At 41.1% G+C, this 21,044-nt stretch overlaps 1 protein-coding gene and 1 long non-coding RNA gene across 4 annotated transcripts; one reads left to right on the forward strand and one right to left on the reverse strand.

The window, feature by feature from the left end:
• The first annotated feature begins 1,968 nt into the window (after window positions 1–1,968).
• Window positions 1,969–19,642, forward strand: LOC124041712 (outer dense fiber protein 2-like). 3 transcript variants are annotated; one of them, XM_046359615.1, is made up of 17 exons: window positions 1,969–2,607; window positions 3,201–3,329; window positions 3,428–3,557; window positions 3,703–3,834; window positions 4,068–4,142; window positions 4,686–4,757; window positions 6,166–6,282; window positions 6,651–6,836; window positions 10,948–11,057; window positions 11,227–11,362; window positions 12,703–12,813; window positions 12,948–13,052; window positions 15,228–15,386; window positions 16,002–16,102; window positions 16,332–16,494; window positions 17,033–17,158; window positions 19,244–19,642. In XM_046359615.1, exons 2-17 carry the CDS (start codon window positions 3,205–3,207, stop codon window positions 19,421–19,423), a joined length of 2,028 nt encoding a protein of 675 aa, XP_046215571.1. In that variant the 5' UTR covers window positions 1,969–2,607; window positions 3,201–3,204; the 3' UTR covers window positions 19,424–19,642. The 3 variants fall into 3 exon arrangements, with proteins under 3 accessions (XP_046215571.1, XP_046215572.1, XP_046215573.1); XM_046359616.1 differs by lacking the exon at window positions 15,228–15,386 and having other exon boundaries at window positions 2,014–2,607; XM_046359617.1 differs by lacking the exons at window positions 1,969–2,607; window positions 3,201–3,329 and having other exon boundaries at window positions 3,427–3,562.
• On the reverse strand, window positions 16,815–19,801 carry LOC124041714. The gene is made up of 2 exons (XR_006839980.1): window positions 19,655–19,801; window positions 16,815–17,128 (listed from the first exon to the last, which is right to left on the reverse strand). It is a non-coding gene; the product is annotated as an uncharacterized LOC124041714 (long non-coding RNA).
• Window positions 19,802–21,044: the final 1,243 nt, after the last annotated feature.

Raw genomic sequence — 21,044 nt, forward strand, 5'->3', positions numbered from 1 at the left:
ATTCAACAATGAGTGGTTTGGAAGGAAGTGAGCACAGCACAACAAGGTGAGTCCAAAAATGTTTTGTATGCTGCTGCATAAATTGTGTAATATACCAGGGAGATATGTATACTGTAGCTAAGAAAATAATACTAAGTGTATGTTGTGTAGTAAGCTGTTAGTAGCCCATGAGCCTCACGTTAATAATTTGGTCTCTTTTACCCTCTTAATTTCGCCTACTGTTCTGACTTGGTGGTGCATGTGCACGTGTAGCCTATAGCCTGCTTTAGAGAAATGTAATCAACGAATAATGTAAGCGCTTTCATAGTCTGCTTATATGCCCCCGTTATTTATCCTATGGTTCTGACTTGGTGTACAGGGAGAATACTGTAAGAACGGCCCATGTTCTGATTTCTGTCACTGTACATTTCAAAAGTGAAGCACAAATGGTTATATTGACACGTCCATCCTAGCTTGCTCATTAATGTCTTAATCGGAATTACGGATTGCCTCTTATCCACTCGTTGTTCCCTTATGCCATAGTTTGTACATCTCAATTGCAGTTGTGTAAAGTATTCAAGTAAAAATACTTTAAAGTACTACTTAAGTAGTTTTTTTGGGTACCTGTACTTTACTATTTATATTTTTTTGACAACTTCTACTTTTACTCCACTACATTCCTGAATAAAATAATGTACTTATTACTCCATACATTTCCCCTGACACCCAAAAGTACTCGTTATATTTTGAATGCTTAACAGGACAGGAAAAGAGAACATCCCTGGTCACCCTACTGCCTCTTATCTGGCAGACTCACTAAGCACAAATGCTTAATTTATAAATTATGTCGGAGTGTGCCCTTAACTATATGTACATTTTAAATTGTAAATTGTGCGGTTTGGATTGCCTAATAGAAGTAACTTGAAATTATTTATACTTTTACTTTTGATACTTAAGTATATGTTTACAATTAAATGGACTTTTAACACTTAAGTATATTTAAAACCAAATACTTTTGGACTTTTACTCAAATAGTATTTTATGGGTGACATTCACTTTTATGGGTGACAGTCCTTTTCTATTAATGTATCTTTACTTTTACTCAAGTATGACAATTGGGTACTTTTTCCACCACTGCTCAATTGTCAGTAGAAACCACATTTGTTTAAACAAGTCAGCCATGTCAGCTATGTTTTTAAAAAGGAAGTAAATTAGGCTGAATGAACCGTTTTGCTGTCAGACAAGGCTTAGCAGTGGTAAGGTGTTGGGACTGCTGTTGAGACAGCTTTGTGTAGGCCTTAACAGTTTGTAGGCACCGTTTGCCACCATTAAAGTGCAATTAATGTATTGTTTAGTGTTGTGTAGTGGCTTTGCTGGCATGCATAATTTTTTATATATAATAAATAAATAAAAATGCCCCACCAAGATGTACATGCTAAAATCACCACTGGCAAGGAATGCCAGTTTTGCATTTCTTTTCTCTCATTAATGGGATGCAACTGAAGAAATCTTAGCTCGATTGAATCTTGTAGGGTAATATTTTCCATATCATTATTTCTCTCTCGTTACAGATTCCTCTCGAGCATCTTTGAACAACATGATATTGCATTGACACTACCATCTCACAGGAGAATGACCGCAGCAGGTAACCTAACGGTTGCTTTACACCCTATGTTCCATAACGTTGGAATGGAATATATTAATGTTATTTCTAGCTACTAATTAGAAACTGCACCATAAATCCAGCTGCATATCGAATGTTGTGATTGCATAAAGGCTATTTACTTTGGCAAATGGCAGGAGTGGGATGTTAGCTAATAAGACTGGTACCCAGACTACCATTGACGGCTTACACAATTTTAATGTAGTCAAATGAGTGGAACTAAGTGGAGTCATGTCCAACCAGGTCATCAGGAGGGTTCAGCCAATCGTGAAGAAAATGGACAACTTCAAAAAGGAGATAGCCTTAATGGCGCTGCCCATGCTGTTTTGGACCCTATAATGGCACCTATACAAAGATGAGTCCTCTATGGTCACCTCCAAACTTGGATGCCACTTGACTTCACTGTACTAGCACAGAGTACTCAAACTGTCTTTGGTACTAGCATTTGAATCCCGTGCAGCATTCATTCGGTTTGACTCCAAATATTTTAACACAGTAAATCCATATGGATGGATTAAATCAACCTCCAACGTTCATTTGGTTTGCTAACAACAATCACGCTCTAGTCTAGTTGTGTTTGTTTACGTTAGGTCCATACGTCCAATGCCTTAGCCAATCACAAATCGCAGAACAAATAGGCGGGACTCAAATCAACCAATGGATGCAACGAACGACATTCGTTTCCTACGGTCGTCACTAATTACCACAAACAGAAAGTCATAAACTCCGCCTATTTCTACAATGTATCTTATTAAAATCAGATTTTAAACCTAACCTTAACCACACTGCTAACTGTATGCCTAACCCTAACTTTAATTAAGACCAAAAAGCTCATTTTTATTTTCATAAAATTGTACGATTTAGCAACTTTGTGGCTGTGGTAACTCGTGACAACCGTTTTCTACAGAGAGCATCAACTGTTGAATAGCAGTAGCACAAAACAAAAGGCACGGTAGTGAATGAAGGTAAAAAAACAACAACATTTAATTCGAAATCTCACCATACCAATCTAGCTAGATACTTCTTGATCGTAGGATATGTGTCTTCGGTTTGAATTTGCTTTCCATCTTCGCAATTCTAACTAACTGGCCAAATTAGCTAGGTACAGTAGCTAACTTGAACTTGTTCTATTCAGCTTGCTAGCATACTGTAGATACCAAAGGTTGTGTTGCTAATGTTAGCTAGCTACTGTTCTTTAACTCTGAAATCAAGGTCAGAATGGATCAGCTCAGCTAGAAGCTAATGGTAAAAAGAGCACGCACTGTTTGTAGCCTGACAATACATAATATTAAAGGAAATAGCTAGTCATTGATTGAGATGAAATGGAACAGTTAAATGTTGTCTTGGACCGGTTAGTTAAATAAAATTATACTGTAGCTATACGTGCATTATATTGTTGACTGTCTATTTTATCGTATGCTGTCTATGCACCAATATTTTTCATAATTTCCTTGTCATTATAGTTGTCTAGTGTATTTTACTAGAAAATGAGAATGGGATTATTATAGGCAAGCAGTCATGTAACCCTAACCATATAGCCAGTCCTCTGATCCACCAGAGCCATGTCTTCTGAGGATCCCTTCCAGGACTCTCTAGATGACGATCTAGACTGCTTCTCAGAGCCTGGGAGAGGGAGCAGGATACGCAGCAGTGTCTACACCAAAACCCCAGAGATGGAGAGTAACTGGTGAGGTCCATGAGACACATACGCACACTAGCCCACAAACAGCTTTCAGTGTGGATCCAACGGATTTCTAATCCGCTCTCTTTTGTCGTTATACTTAGTTATGGAGACTATGGAGCCACCGGCGGCAAAAGTCCCCTGATGAAAACATTGATGAATGCAGAAGCAGCGGCCAACTCTGCAGCCGTACAGCTCATGTCGTTCAAGGAGATCCTGGAGGATGATTTTGCCGTAATGTGAAGTCCTTTGTAATTGATGTGCTTACAGTGTACCTGTCTTTATTTTGAGATGCACAACCCGATATCAAAATGTTCAATTCATTAACAACTTGTTAATGTGTCCAAAGTCAAATTGAATTCATCCTTCTATTTTAAAGGACTCAAGACACTCTGCCTCTGATAACCGGCGGATGTCAAGGCAGAGAGGCCTTCTGCTGGAGAAGTTGGAGGTCTTTAAACGGATTAACAAGTCTGTTCGACAGCAACTCCAAGACCTGCAGGATGCAGAGGTTGGTCTTATCAACCAGTTATAATCTGATGGCTAATGACTACTACTTTGGGGACCTGTCAGGTTGCAATTTACAAGGGGGTCATGCTTATGACAATTTTTACAATGCATTATAACTGCAACATAATGCATTAAACTGTACTTGTGGACTAAAGTCAACTGCAACTTTGTCTTTTTATCTGTTGTGTGAAATAACATGTTTTGACTACCTCTTTTTGTCTCCTTTTTTATTAGGCATCTCGAATAGAGACAGACAAACACATTGATCTCTTACTAAAGAAGCTTACGCAGGCTGAATGTGATAATCTGGTAAATTGCTCCTCATTTGGGTAAAAAAAAGAGAACTTCAGACACTCCAGACCTGTATTTAAACAGTGAAAAATTAACATAGCGGTGCCAAGGCTGAAGATTTTATATGGTCTGCCAACATGTTATACATTTTACATTTTAGTCATTTAGCAGACACTCTTATCCAGAGTGATTTACAGGAGCAATTAGGGTTAAGTGCCTTGTTCAAGGACAGATCTTTCACCTAGTCGACTCTGGGATTCTATCCAGCAACCTTTCGGTTACTGGCCCAACTCTCTTGACTGCTGTGCTACCTGCCGCCTAGAGGGTAGGGTAATTCAGTGCAGTAGTTCAGATGGCTCAATGGGTTGAAACATGGTGCTTGAAAGATTAAGCTTGGGGATTTGATTCAATCCTGCATGGGCCACATGTACTGAACTTGTGTGCTACCTTTGTAAGACACTTGGGATAGAAAAGCATCTGCTCCTGTTCACTATACACATATGTCATCTTACTGTTGTACTGTAAGTAAGATAAAAGTTCTTGTTCTTTTGTTTCCACCAGCATTTGAAAAGAAATTTGAACGATAAAGACAAAATGGTGGATGAACTGATGGGTATGCGGAAGAAAGAAATGGTGAGCTTTGGCCTTTAATTTCACATGAAATACAGTCACATCTGAAATTATTGGCACCCTTGATAAAGATTAGCAAAAAATTACTGTATAAAATAAATAATACCAAGTTATATTTTATGCTCCAAAAAATTGGGAAATTATATTATTTTATACAATTGCAATACAATACAAAAAAATTAATTATTATCATATTTATTAACATTCTACTTTTTAAGTCAATCTCAGCTTAAGGAACTGTATTGTGGCCTTTCATGGCTTCCTGTTTCACTGGGGTATAAAAATGAGGTAACACGCATGTGAAATCCATTTGTCATCCATCACCAAGGGGAAAGGCAAAGCACTCAGGAATGAAAAGAGAAAAATTATTGTTAAATCAGGCAATGGGTACAAAACAATGACTGAAAAAACAAATATATCACTATTAGGGCAACAATTAAGAAGTTCAAAACCACTGGAACAGTGGTAAATTTGCCTTCTAGAGGACCTAAGTGCATCTTGTCCCAACGCACAGTAGGGAAGATGGTTCGGGAGGCAAAAGAAGTCCAAGGGCCAGTATTGGAAAATTACAGAACGCATTGTGGAGTCACAAAGTCTCCAAATCTACAATTAGACACCACTTCCATGCCAATAGTCTGGAAGGGTTGCCATAAAAAGAGCCTTCATTGAGAGAAACCAACCAATTTCAATGCCTGGAGTTTGCTAAAGGTCATTGGCACTTGGATTGGAACCAGTGTTATGGTCAGATGAAAATCAAGCTCTTTGGACTTTCACACCGGTGGTGGGTTTGGCCTCTAAAGAAGGATGCATATGCAGAAAATAACCTCATTCCTTCTGCAGGATATGGTGGTGGATCTTTGATGTTATGGTGCTGTTTTGCTTCCAATGGTTCTGGGGCCCTTGTCAACGGCATCATGAACTCTACCAAGTAGTAGGTCATTTACAAGAACACCTGGTTGCCTCTCTTACCAGAAAATCAACATTTTGCAGTGGTCATTTTCATTGGAAACCTGTGGTTTGAATTGAAGGCTGTGCATAAGCGCAGAATGAAGGATATCGAGGAACTGGAAAGATTCTATATGACGGAATGGTTGGTCTAAGATCCCTACCCAATGTGTTCTTCAATATCATAAGACATTATAGAAAAAGGCCAACCACCCTTATCCTTGCAAGCAATTCTATTAATGTAAAATAATCTAATAAAAAATGTTGTTTGAGCCTACAATATATAGTATCTCATTATTTGTATTTATTTTATACAGTGTTTGTTTGCTCATCTTCATCAAGCGTGCCAATCATTTTGGATGTAACTACATTTTGTACAACGATAAAACACATTGACAAAGGAATAAATCATACTGTTCGAAAGCAGTGCCCTCACACCAGCTCTTTCTGCTTTGATGCTCCACAGGAGAACACCGAGAATGCGGTCCATGCCACCAAGTCTGTGGAGACCACACGTGCTCACCTGCAGGGCCAGCTACACAGCAAAGAGGCCGACAACAACCGTCTCACCGTGCAGCTCCGGGTAACACACAAGTTCAGGCATCAGTCTATTAGTCAGTCAATCAATCACTATATTGTCTGAGTTGGGAAAGGTATTTCTAAGCCTTAACCATTCTGTCTGTAGAATAAGACACCGGTAAAGTAAAGGAGGTAGTTTGCAGTCAGTATTATGCTTCCAGCCTGTGTGTGTGATGTCTGGGACTGTTGGGAAGAAAGACAGTAAAAAGTAGACATTTCTGTTTCACAAAGAATAGTCTTCTACAACCCATTCAAGACGGACGTCGTCCATGAGTGAAATCCTATCTTGTTTTCACCAGGCTAGAGATAATTATTTAGATATGTTGAAAGGTTAAACAGTCAGTGTTTGTTCCCTGTCTTTCTTTCTCCCAGGGTTTGGAGAGGCAGCTAACTGAGCAGAAGCTGGAGATAGATGGTCTGAGGGGGGAGATCTCCAGTGTGTCTGAGAAGGCAGAACAGGAGAAAGAGGGCCTGAAGAAGGCGACCCGTGCCCAGAAACAGAGGGCAGAGAGGTTCGAAGCTGCTGTGGATAAATGTTACACTCAGCTGAGGGAGAAGGTATGTATGGGTAATGTTGGGAGTCAGTTTGGTGGTCATCATTTTCTCGTCCCCAGGGTTTAGTTCAGGCTGGAGAACATGTTTTGAAACCAGGAGATACTACATGTACTTGTCCAATAACACCACAGCTTTTTTAGTTGTATTTTTGTAATACTTTTTATTTATTGGTTTTAGATCACAACAGAATCCCAACAAGAGATATACACATTTACCCCCCCCCTCCCAACATGAAAAGGAAATAATTAATCTCAACACACCGACAGTCAGCATTTCATAAAACAATATAATGGTACGCGGACACACACCCACACATGCTTACACACATCTGCACTTCTACAGTCGCATACATGCACCCATTCTCACACACATCCACCGACACACAAACACCCATCTCTTTCAAACATGTACATCTTATCTCCTGTTAGGGCCTATAAATGTTTGACAATATAATGTCAGTTTTCTATACTTTTTTTCCCATCGTATCTCAGAGTTATTTGGTTTCTTATTCTATGAGTTATCATTTACCATACTGTAGATTTCATTAATTGTTTCTTTTCAATTGCTTATTTGTGGTGCCAGGGGTTTAACCATTTTCTAGTCATCTGTTTAAGTGCTGTTATTCTCAGAATTCTGAAAAGGTACTTATCATTTTGGAGGACCAGTGTATGAAGGGTTCTCCCAAGGAACATGTGTTCTGGATTTAGAGAACGTGAGTGTTCAAGCGTATCATCCAGTACTTTATATACTTCGGTCCAGAAATTATTGAGGACTGGGCAGGAAAATAGTATGTGGATGTGATTAGCCCTGCTCTCCCCACAGTTACGCCAGCAATTTGGTGTGATGTCACAGTTGTATTGTTGTTGTATTATAGGAGTTATGAAACATCTTGACTGAATTTCCCAAGCGAATTCCCTACAGAGTAGAGTTAGTTGTCTTGGACTTGTTCTTCTAGATATGTCCTCCCATTCCTCTGCGGTTGTTACTATTTGCAGCTCGTCTAACCAATTGGTTTTCACTATAATGTTCTCATCTTTTGTTTCTTCTCCGATAATTCTGTGCCCCAGCACATTCTTGGCATTTACTTTCTCAGATGTCTTTTCCATCTAATTAAAGGATGTACAGTGGCTTTGGAATGTTTTCAGACCCCTTGACGTTTGCCACATTTTGTTACATTACAGCCAAAAAAAAAACAATACCAATATAATAAAAGAAAGGCCTTTTAAGTACATTACATTACATTTAAGTCATTTAGCAGATGCTCTTATCCAGAGCGACTTACAAATTGGTGCATTCACCTTATGACATCCAGTGGAACAGCCACTTTACAATAGTGCATCTAAATATTTTAAGGGGGGGTGAGAAGGATTACTTTATCCTATCCTAAGTATTCCTTAAAGAGGTGGGGTTTCAGGTGTCTCCGGAAGGTGGTGATTGACTCCGCTGTCCTGGTGTCATGAGGGAGTTTGTTCCAACATTGGGGAGCCAGAGCAGCGAACCGTTTTGACTGAGCTGAGCGGGAACTGTACTTCCTCAGTGGTAGGGAGGCGAGCAGGCCAGAGATGGATGAACGCAGTGCCCTTATTTGGGTGTAGGGCCTGATCAGAGCCTGGAGGTACTGAGGTGCCGTTCCCCTCACAGCTCCGTAGGCAAGCACCATGGTCTTGTAGCGGATGCGAGCTTCAACTGGAAGCCAGTGGAGAGAGCGGAGGAGCGGGGTGACGTGAGAGAACTTGGGAAGGTTGAACACTAGACGGGCTGCGGCGTTCTGGATGAGTTGTAGGGGTTTAATGGCACAGGCAGGGAGCCCAGCCAACAGCGAGTTGCAGTAATCCAGACGGGAGATGACAAGTGCCTGGATTAGGACCTGCGCCGCTTCCTGTGTGAGGCAGGGTCGTACTCTGCGGATGTTGTAGAGCATGAACCTACAGGAATGGGCCACCGCCTTGATGTTAGTTGAGAACGACAGGGTGCTGTCCAGGATCACGCCACGGTTCTTAGCGCTCTGGGAGGAGGACACAATGGAGTTGTCAACCGTGATGGCGAGATCATGGAACGGGCAGTCCTTCCCCGGGAGGAAGAGCAGCTCCGTCTTGCCGAAGTTCAGCTTGAGGTGGTGATCCGTCATCCACACTGATATGTCTGCCAGACATGCAGAGATGCGATTCGCCACCTGGTCATCAGAAGGGGGAAAAGTATTATAGTACAGTTACATTTTTGAGACACACACACACACTGACCAAAAAGTTATTTTGTTGGCATTTGCGTACACTACCGTTCAAAAGTTTGGGGTCACTTGGAAAGGTCCTTGTTTTTGAAAGAAAGGCACGTTTTTTTTTGTCCATGAATTAAAATAACATCAAATTGATCAGAAATGCAGTGTAGACATCGTTAATGTTGTAAATGACTATTGTAGCTGGAAACGGCTCATTTAACAAAAATATGAATATCTACACAGGCATACAGAGGCCCATTATCAGCAACCACCACTCCTGTGTTCTAATGGCAAGTTGTGTTAGCTAATCCAAGTTGATCATTTTAAAAGGCTAATTGATCATTAGAAAACCCTTTTGCAATTATGTTAGCACAGCTGAAAACGGTTGTCCTGCTTAAATACAACTGGCCTTCTTTAGAACTTTATTCTGAAACGTGTCAGTCTATTCTTGTTCTGAGAAATTACGGGTTTTTTTTTTTGTTGATACAGCATCGTCTTTATATCCGAAAATAATAATTTTGGGTATAAACTTTCTAAGGGCTCCATTTGAATTCATCCCCCCCGACGTTCCTCTTCACTGCCACTCACAACTTTTTCTCCACTGGCACAGTTTGCTTATCCGTCTGTCTACATGTAGCGGTTGATGCTGGATTCATCCATTCAATAATGGATTTTAGTTGGTCGGCCTGGGCTTGTTTTATGTTTAATTGTTTTAAGCTTGACACGGGCTTTTCTTGCTCCCCAGATGAATTTCCTCAGGAATGTGTCCCACCTTTTTAAAAGTATTTGGAGTAATAGTTATTGGTTGATTCTGGAACAGGAATACACTTCTTGGGAGAATGTTAATTTGAATCGTTTTCCATTCTTCCTGTTCTTGTTAAAGGTACTAATTTCCATCTTTTGTAGGTCCTGTTTATGCTGAATTTCCAGTGTTCCTAACTTATACTGATGCAGTTTCATCAGATCTTAGTATTTGAGTTTGTTTTGATCCCATTTAAGTTTAAACTTTGTTTTGATGTCTTGGGATATTGGTTAACCCACCATCATTCTGTCTGATTTCACTGTATTTAGTCTGTACTGAGCTACGACACTTGTTGTGCTTCATCCATAGTGGTGGGAACTGACTGGTCGGTTTGCTCAGTAGAGAATCTCATCGTCTGCATATATTGCTAAGTTGTGTTCTTCCTGATCGATGTGTAGACGTTGTATTTTCTGATTGTTTGTTATACACTGAGTGTACAAAACATTAGGAACACCTTCCTGATATTGAGTTGCACCCCCTTTTGCCCTCAGAACGGCCTCAATTCGTCAGGGCATGGACTCTATAAGGTATCAAAAGCGTTCCACAGGGATGCTGGCCCATGTTGACTCCAATGCTTCCCACAGTTGTTAAGTTGGCTGGATGTCCTTTGGGTGGTGGACCATTCTTGATACACAAGGGAAACTGTTGAGCATGAAAAACCCAGCAGTGTTGTAGTTCTTGACGCACTCAAACCGGTGCGTCTGGCAACTGCTACGATACCCCATTCAAAGGCACTGAAATATTTTGTCTTGACCATTCACCCTCTGATTGGCACACATACACAATCCATGTCTCAAGGCTTAAAACTCCTTCTTTAACCTGTCCTTCATCTACACTGATTTGAAGTGAATTTAACAGGTGACATTAAGTTATCATAGCATTCACCTGGGCAGTCTGTCATAGAAAGAGCCGAGTGAGTTCCTAATGTTTTGTGCACTCATTGTATTTTCGTCTAACGGTTCCATCCTTAAAATGAAGATGGAAGGCTTTTTATAACTTTTGTTACGGTGTTCCCTACTGAACGCGACCCAGGTATTCCGTTGTTCCTTGCCAGTGACAGTAAACTGATTTATGTTATGTGGCATGATGACATGTAGGATGTTCAGCTGGCGGAGGCTTGTTCAGAGAGGGACACGTGGAGGAGACAACAGGAGCAGAAGACAAACGCGAGAATTCTGCTTGATGCACAGATAGGACTACTGAAAGGGTATGTCGTTTCTCATTTTGACCTGGACACAAAAAAGGCTGGCATATTGTTAATCCAGGTCTTTGAGGCAATCAATGTTGTTCTTTTCATTTGCAAAGCTTTTCACATTTTCTCCTCACAGAAAGTAGAAGTGGGCAAGTGGCAATTGCTTATTGATGTTTCATTACAGCCAAATAGCCGACATTACTGCAAAGCTACAGAAGGAGAGTGACGAATTCACTGCTGCAAACGAGGTCTTACTGCTAAAAGTGGAAAAACTCTACGCTGAAAACGGAGACATTGGCCTTGAGAACGCAACCCTCAAGGTAGGACAATTAAACACCAATATAGACCTTTTAAGTTGTGTATGCACCAACCAAAAATGATTGATTTACTTCACCTTGAGCCATGGATTAGCCCCAACTACCACATCTATATACACATTTTGTAAACCTTTACATCTAATTGCTTAGATAACAAACCTAGCTCTACTGCTTTTGAATTTGTGTACCTTTTCTGTTTATTCTAACATGTAAAACGTCTTCCCACCTTAAAGCAGGATGATTTGTTTCTACACTTCCCTCTATATGTATTTGGACAGTCACGCTAACATTTTACATTTGGCTCTATACTCCAGCATTTTGGATTTGAGGTCAAATGTTTCATATGAGGCGACAGTACAGAATCTCACCTTTTTTTATTTGAGGGTTTTTCCATGCATGTTTTATCATTTAGAAATGAAAACACTTTATATGTCTAGTCCACCCATTTGGCCAAATTCACATATAGTGTATTAAAGTGGTTAAAAGTTTGGTATTTGGTCCCATATTCCTTGCACTCAATGACTACCTCAAGCTTGTGACTACAAACTTGTTGCATGCATTTGCAGTTTGTTTTGGTTGTGTTTCGGGTTATATTTTTACCCAAAAGGAACTGAATGGTGAAAGTAAGAATAGTTTCTGAACACTTCTACATTAATGTGTATGCTACTATGATCATGGATAATCATGAATGAATCGCGGATAATCACGAGTAGTAAGGCTTACAGTGGTAGAAATAGCATACCCTCTGAAAATGCTAACCTTCCCTGTTATTGGTAATGATGAGCGGTTAGCATGTTTTGTTGTATCCTCTGTAATCTTCTCACTCATCATTATTCATGATTCATTCATGATTTTTCCTAATCACGGCATTATCAGGATTCATTTACATGTGTTCAGAAACATTTTACCTACTCACTTAGAAAGAATTACTTATCGTGCAGTTCCTATTAGGCAAAACATGATCTAAAACACAACTACAACAGTCTCACAAGCTTGACGTAGTCATTGTGTGGCAGGAATGCCGGACCAAACACTACACTTTTGATCACTTTAATACACTTTGAGGGAATTTGTCCAAATACTTATGACTTCTTCAACTGGGGGGACTAGATACATAAAGTGATTCCATTTCCAAACAGTCAAACAGATTTGTATGAATATACCCTCAAAATAAAACGTCGCCTGATCTCGAATCTAAAACGCTGGAGCCCAGAGCCACATTTTTAAAATGTTAGCGTCACTGTCCGAACACCTATGGAGGGGGGGTGTATTTATGGTTATTAGTGTGTGGTTTGTTCCCACCATGTTTAGGATTCTATTTGTGTATTTATCTCCGGTTCCAGGCGTCCATCGTTGAGTTGGAGCTGCAGCTGGTCCATTCTAAAGCGGCGCTGAAAGAGGAGAGCGCCGTCTCACAGGAGAGGAAAGACCAAGCAGAACAGCATCAGAGTCAGGCAGGGATCCCGCACCCCATCACACTTCCCAAGTTCCCATACCCACTGAATCCTATAGGAATCTATTGAGAGACTAAAAGGGTAAGGCAGCAGCTGTCTGTTTTATTCGCCTCCTATTGCCTCACATCTCTCAGGTGGCAGAGCTTCAACTGGAGGTGGAGGATCTGAAGATGAAGTTGGATGGTTTTCTGAGGGAAGCAGAGAACACCAGCGAAGGAAGAGATGCGGAAGTGAAAAAGGTGAAGTCTTCTGTTGGCTACATTCAAATCAAAGTTTTCTTTGTCACGTGCGCCGAATACAACCGGTGTAGACCTTACAGTGAAATGCCGAATACAACCGGTGTAGACCTTACAGTGAAATGCCGAATACAACCGGTGTAGACCTTACAGTGAAATGCCGAATACAACCGGTGTAGACCTTACAGTGAAATGCCGAATACAACCGGTGTAGACCTTACAGTGAAATGCCGAATACAACCGGTGTAGACCTTACAGTGAAATGCCGAATACAACCGGTGTAGACCTTACAGTGAAATGACCCAGTGAAAATACAACCGGTGTAGACCTTACAGTGAAATGCCGAATACAACCGGTGTAGACCTTACAGTGAAATGCCGAATACAACCGGTGTAGACCTTACAGTGAAATGCCGAATACAACCGGTGTAGACCTTACAGTGAAATGCCGAATACAACCGGTGTAGACCTTACAGTGAAATGCCGAATACAACCGGTGTAGACCTTACAGTGAAATGCCGAATACAACCGGTGTAGACCTTACAGTGAAATGCCGAATACAACCGGTGTAGACCTTACAGTGAAATGCTTACTTACAGACTCTAACCAACAGTGCAAAAAAAGGTATTAGGTGAACAATGGGTAAGTAGAAAAATAAAAACGACAGTAAAAAGACAGTGAAAAATAACAGTAGCGAGGCTTTATACAGTATCGGGGCTATAACAGTAGCGAGGCTACATACCGTATCGAGGCTACATACCGTATCGAGGCTACATACCGTATCGAGGCTACATACCGTATCGAGGCTACATACCGTATCGAGGCTACATACCGTATCGAGGCTACATACCGTATCGAGGCTACATACCGTATCGAGGCTACATACCGTATCGAGGCTACATACCGTATCGAGGCTACATACCGTATCGAGGCTACATACCGTATCGAGGCTACATACCGTAGCGAGGCTACATACCGTATCGAGGCTACATACCGTATCGAGGCTACATACCGTATCGAGGCTACATACCGTAGCGAGCTACATACCGTAGCGAGCCTACATACCGTATCGAGGCTATAAACAGTAGCGAGCCTTTATACAGTATCGAGGCTTTATACAGTATCGAGGCTTTATACAGTATCGAGGCTATAACAGTAGCGAGGCTACAACAGTAGCGAGCCTTTATACAGTATCGAGGCTATAACAGTAGTGAGGCTTTATACAGTATCGAGGCTATAACAGTAGCGAGGCTACATACAGGCACCGGTTAGTCAGGCTGATTGAGGTATTATGTACATGAATGTATAGTTAATGTGACTATGCATATATGGTCAACAGAGAGTAGCAGCAGCTTTGTCTTAAAGGGATCATTCTGGATTTTGGCAATGAGCTGGCATGCTAGTAGATAACCATAGACTTTCAGTTATTGCGCTAAAGCTAGTTAGCATTTTCTCGCAAAACTAGCTCTAAATTCCTTCATACTGGACACCGAGACATTAAAATGGTATCTACAAGTTCATCTCACTCTAGGGAAGTAGATAAAGGGTCTCGTTGCCAAAAATCCCAAGGTATCTCTTTAAATTGGTTTGTGTCGTTCATAATTAAAGCAAGAGAGGGCTCACTCAACAGAGTAGAATATCAAATTGCTTGAAATAGTTTGAGACACAAACACTACTTGGTTCAGTAAAATTAAGATGAATGTGATATCCTGTATGTTTTGATATTTGTTTACTAACATTTGTAGTTGTTTCTGGTCTTTCCCGTACCCACGCATGTGCTGTTAACCATTTCAAAGTGCACAGCTTCACATTTATCCTCGGCGTAAAAACCAACGTATGCTGTCATTTTAGAATTCAGTGATCACTGGGGTTCCCTAGTCTGCATCCTAATCTATGGTTCAACTATCGACACGTCAGTTTAACAGGACTGGAACTTAACTGCTGCTTCTGATTAAACCACATTTTGCTGAAAGCCTTCAAAATATTCTCTCTGAGGGGAAAAAAAAAACACATCTGTGGTGAATGGCCATGCCCTGCTTCTGCATACATTACCTATGCTTCAGTTCCCTGTCAGGGTCCAGTCGGTGAAAGCTACTCGGAGAGGTGCAGCCAATCAGTCACTAACATTTCTCTGCTCCCCTGCCTTACCGGCCTGCACGCCCCTCCCCCGGGACCCCAGGTGAGGTTGGAGCTGGAGGGGCGCGTGAGGGAACTGGAAGAGTACCCCGAGTTACTGGGCACCGCGGAGCAGAGCCTGGCGGAGTGCCAGGACAACCTGAGGCGCTCGGAGAAGAGATGTGCAGACAAGGCAGAGGCCATTAGACAACTGCAGGTTAAGGTGTGCGTATAGCCGTATGACGAAATGTCATTTGTCGATGGGCAAGTAAGCACTGAGGTGGTGGAGTACAGTATCTACCACCAGATGTCAGTCAAACCCCATGTATGGTTTCCCGTTATACTGTTAGAATTACATCTCCATGTTATTCTAGTGCATCCCTCGGTTCCTGCTTTGAGTTGGTGTTGAAGTTTGTGATTGGATGTACTTGGATTGCAGTAAAAAAAAAAGTTAGGTCGAAAGCCCTATGTGCCCCTTTTTGTAGTTTTGTGTGTTTTGTAAAGCTGTGATGATCACCTTCAACTGTTTTAAAATGTGTTTCTATGAATGTTTCGGCGCTGTCCAATCAACGCTTGCCTTTTTTTGAATGTTCCTCATATCACCGTTGTACAGTGTTGTGTGCTGTGTTGGTGACTTGATAAGCCAATGTAATTTCAGTAATTGCGTGGTGCAACTCTTTAGTGTTGCGCTGTATATGTGTGAACCCCCATTCAAGTCCCCGTTAGTCAAGACTATTCAAATGAACATACATTCAGCATCTGTCATATCATTGAGTCATAGTCCAACTACATGTTTTTTTTTTGCCTAACCTCCAAGGTATGATTATTGTGCGTCCAGGTGGAGAGACAGGGGGAGAAGACGAGGTCGTCGATGGACATGAAGGAGTCTATCCACGAGGCCAACTCACAGCTACGGCAAAAATGGGAGGCTCTTCAAAGGTAAGATTATTTCTTCTTTTGAAAGAATTGGAATTTTTATTTTGAAAGAACTCTGTATTTCTCATGTCAAAGTACATTAGCGACATTGAAGATGTATTGTTTTTTTATATACGTTTTTACGCCTGCCCTGAGTGAGTTCTGAAATGTTAATGTACTGCTTGTGACTTGGGTATGGGTTACGAATGTGTTATGAATGGGTTCCTTATGCATTGCCGATGATGTATTCCAGGCAGATGGAGGAGCTTCATGGGGAGAACCAGGAGCTGGTCCGTAGGCTGGCAGGGCAGGAGGAGTCGCTACACTACAGCAGCAGGCAGCTAGAACAGCGCTCAGCAGACTGCCAGGCTCTCAACAGACAACTGGAGGCAGCAGTGGCCGATGTCAGGCAACAGGTACTCTGGGGTTAAATTTCTCCGTCACTGCGACGGATTTTCCTCGTCATTTTTGTCGTTGTTTTTGTTTGTTTAAGTTTTAGATTGAAAAGGACTGGAATTGGTCAAACTTGAAGTTTTAAAACATGTACAAAATGATCCTATTTCCTTAAAAGAATGATGTTCATTATGCAGGTTAACCTGGCCCCAGACAATGGATCTGAGATCGGCCTAAGTTTCAGTGGTGGGATTATTTTTTACTTTAACCCCTAGGTTACTGTATGATTGCACCTGGATAGGATATTTTAATGTGTGGATGTGGACAGTATGTAATGCTCATACACTCAGCATATGGTTTTATTCAAATCCAGTGTATGTGTACATAGAAGCAAATTCAAATGCTCAGAATAAAGGTTCATATTAAGTGGAACCAATGTTCCCCGAAGGGGAATGGAAAGGCACAGAAGCGAATTGAAGAGTTTTTAGGGGATGAGTTCCTGTCGATATGTGTGGTTTTCTTTTTGACACATCTCATAATCTTTATTTATCTCATGCCGAGGTTTCCAAAGTCAAAGACAAAGCCGTCTCCAGAGAAAGTTCCCTTCAGACCAGAATCCTGGAGCTGGAGGCTGAGAAGAGCAGACGAGAGAATGAGCTGAAACATATGAAACAAAGCAAGCAGTCAGTAAGTACCAGACACAATCACATACAGTGCCTTCAGAAAGAATTCACATCCCTAGACTTTTTCCACATTGTGTTGCGTTACAGACAAATTTAAAATCTAAGTTTTTTTTTTTTTTTTTGTGTGACTGGCCTACACATAATACCCCATATTGTCAGTGGAATTATGTTTTTCAACATTTTGACAAATGTAATAAAAAATGAAAAGCTAAAATGTCTTAAGTATTTTACTTCTTTTTTTAAATGGCAAGCCTAAATAAATGAAGGAGTAGAAATGGGCTTGACAAGTCCCATAATAAGTTGCATGGACTCTGTGTAATAATAGTTTTTAATGTAATTTTTGAATGACAACATCATCTCTGGACCGCACACATACAATTATCTGTAAGGTCCCTCAAACACAGATTCAACCAAAGACCAGGGAGGTTTTCCAATGCCTCGCAAAGAAGGGAACCTATTGGTAGATTGGTTTAAAAAAAAAAAAAAAAGCAGACCTTGAATATCCCTTTGAGTATGGTGAAGTTATTAATTCCACTTTGGATGGTGTATCAATACACCCAGTCACTACAAAGATACAGGCTTCCTTCCTAATTCAGTTGCCAAAGAGGAAGGAAACCGCTCAGTGATTTCACCATGATGCAATTTTTAAAAACATTTTGAGTTTAATGGCTGTGATAGGGGAAAAGTGAGGATGGATCAACAAACATTCCAGTTACTCCACAATGCTAAGCTAATTGACAGGGTGAAAAGAAGGAAGCATGTACAGAATAAAATATTTTAAAAAATGCATCCTGTTTGCAACAAGGCATTAAAGTAATACTGCAAAAAAATTGTGGCAAAGCAATTCACTTTTTGTCCTGAACACAAAGTGTTATGTTTGGGGCAAATCCATCACAACACATTACTGAGTACCACTCCATATTTTCAAGCATAGTGGTGGCTGCATCATGTTATTGGAGGGCCAGTAGGAGGCACTCTTTCCTCTGGTCTAAAAAAAATAATATCCCAATGCCCCAGGGCAGTGATTGGGGACACTGCCCTGTGTAGGGTGCAGTCTTTCGGATGGGACGTTAAACGGGTGTCCTGACACTCTGAGGTCATTAAAGATCCCATGGCACTTATCGTAAGAGTAGGGGTGTTAACCCCGGTGTCCTGGCTAAATTCCCAATCTGGCCCTCAAAACCATCATGGTCACCTAATAATCCCCAGTTTACAATTGGCTCATTAATCCCCCTCCTCTCCCCTGTAACTATTCCCCAGGTCGTTGCTGCAAATGAGAACATGTTCTCAGTCAACTTACCTGGTAAAATAACGGATAAATAAAATAATTATCATTAAGGGCTGGGGAGTTTCTCAGGATAAAAAGAAACTGAATGGAGCTAAGCACAGGCAAAAACCTGTTTGTCTGCATTCCACCAGACACTGGGAGGTGAATTCACATTTCAGCAGGACAATAACCTAAAACACAAGGCCAAATCTACATTGGAGTTGCATACCAAGGCCAAATCTACAAAGGTGTTACTTACCAAGAAGACTGTGAATGTTCCTGAGTGCCCGAGTTACAGTTTTTACTTAAATCTACTTGAAAATCTATGGCAAGACCTGAAAAAGGTTCTCTAGCAATGATCAACAACCAATTTGACAGAGCTTGAAGAATTACAAGTATTGACTCAGGGGTGTGAATACTTATGTAAATGAGATTTTCATTTTGAATACAATTGCTAAAATCTCGAAAAACATGCTTTCACTTTGTCATTTATAGGGTATTGTGTGTAGATGGGGGATATTGTTGCTACTATAGCCTACTGCAAACCATGTGACATTTTCCCCCATATCCCTCAAAGCTAATGAGAACACATTACATTACTTTTTGATGCCATACAATACGCAATGAATCAGACCATTTTTCTATTTTAAGGCATAGTAGTACATACTGTACATTTGTCAGGTCAATGGATTGATTCCTTGGTGAATGAAATCATGTTAAGTGTTTAACTGTTGTTTTGAGTTTGAGTGTAAAGCCTTATTGTCCTATGTGTATGAGCAAATTTGGACAATAAAGAGATTGATTGGTTGTGTTGCTCTGCAGGCTGAGAAGCAATTTGAGGTGCGTCTAAAGGACCTGCAGCTCAGCCTGGACCAGTCAAAAAGCCACAAACAGAGCATTCAGAACTACGTAGACTTCCTCAAAAACTCTTACGCCACCATGTTTGACGAGGGACTACCACAGGCACCGTCTAGTTTTGGATCATCCTACTTTTTAAAATGATGATTACTCCGGTATGTGTGTTTGTGGTGTGTAATGTGTATTATAGGTTCAATCATGTACAATATATGAGCATTATTTAGGAATAATGTGTTTGAGAAGCAATGAATCGTCACATATACATTTTATGTTCGCTAAAGTCCATGTAAATGTTTATATAGATCAGCTAATACTTTTTTTTGTCCATTTATAAATAGAATTTCAATAAAGTTTATAATGGCATATTGTACAGACCATTTTCATCACAGAATCCAATTACAGAACCGCCACAGCCGATGTGTTTTTCTCTAGTCTTAAGTTTGTATATCACTCTTCGTGCTGTGCAGGACGTGGGAGCCTCTGAGAGCCAGTTTCATGTTCTGTTTGGGATCTCACTGTATCCAGGGCTTTGCTCAGGAGTTGTCTGTCAACACTTTGCATAACATTAGGAGGAGAGGAAACAATCTGATGTAATGCCAACATCTGAAAACAAGGTGCAGTTGCTTCAGTTGTCAGGATCACAGGATCTCCAGATATCCAATATAGAACCAACAAACAGTCTTGGTTATAGTACCAGTCAAAGTTTGGACACACCTACTCATTCAAGGGTTTTTCATTACTTTTACTGTTTTCTACATTGTAGAATAATAGGGAAGACATCAAAATTATGAAATATCACATATGGAGTCATGTAGTAACCAAAAAAGTGTTAAACAAATCAAAATACACTGCTCAAAAAAATAAAGGGAACACTAAAATAACACATCCTAGATCTGAATGAATTAAATATTCTTATGAAATACTTTTTTCATTACATAGTTGAATGTGCTGACACAAATTATCAATGGAAATCAAATTTATCAACCCATGGAGGTCTGGATTTGGAGTCGCACTCAAAATTAAAGTGGAAAACCACACTACAGGTTGATCCAACTTTGATGTAATGTCCTTAAAACAAGTTCAAATGAGGATCAGTAGTGTGTGTGGCCTCCACGTGCCTGTATGACCTCCCTACAACGCCTGGGCATACTCCTGATGTGGTGGCGGATGGTCTCCTGAGGGATCTCCTCCCAGACCTGGACTAAAGCATCCTCCAACTCCTGGACAGTCTGGTGCAATGTGGCGTTGGTGGATGGAGCGAGACATGATGTCCCAGATGTGCTCAATTGGATTCATGTCTGGGGAACGGGCGGGCCAGTCTATAGCATCACTGCCTTCCTCTTGCAGGAACTGCTGACACACTCCAGCCACATGAGGTCTAGCATTGTCTTGCATGAGGAGGAACCCAGGGCCACCCGCACCAGCATATGGTCTCACAAGGGGTCTGAGGATCTCATCTCGGTACCTAATCGCAGTCAGGCTACCTCTGGCGACCCTCATGGAGTCTGTTTCTGATCATTTGAGCAGACACATGCACATTTGTGGCCTGCTGGAGGTAATTTTGCAGGGCTCTGGCAGTGCTCCTCCTTGCACAAATGCGGAGCTAACGGTCCTGCTGCTGGGTTGTTGCCCTCCTATGGCCTCCTCCACATCTCCTGATGTACTGGCCTGTCTCCTGGTAGCGCCTCCATGCTCTGGACAATACGCTGACAGACACAGCAAACCTTCTTTCCACAGCTCGCATTGATGTGCCATCCTGGATGAG

This window comes from Oncorhynchus gorbuscha, linkage group LG08 (genome assembly GCF_021184085.1).
Source record: "Oncorhynchus gorbuscha isolate QuinsamMale2020 ecotype Even-year linkage group LG08, OgorEven_v1.0, whole genome shotgun sequence".
NCBI lineage: Eukaryota > Metazoa > Chordata > Actinopteri > Salmoniformes > Salmonidae > Oncorhynchus > Oncorhynchus gorbuscha.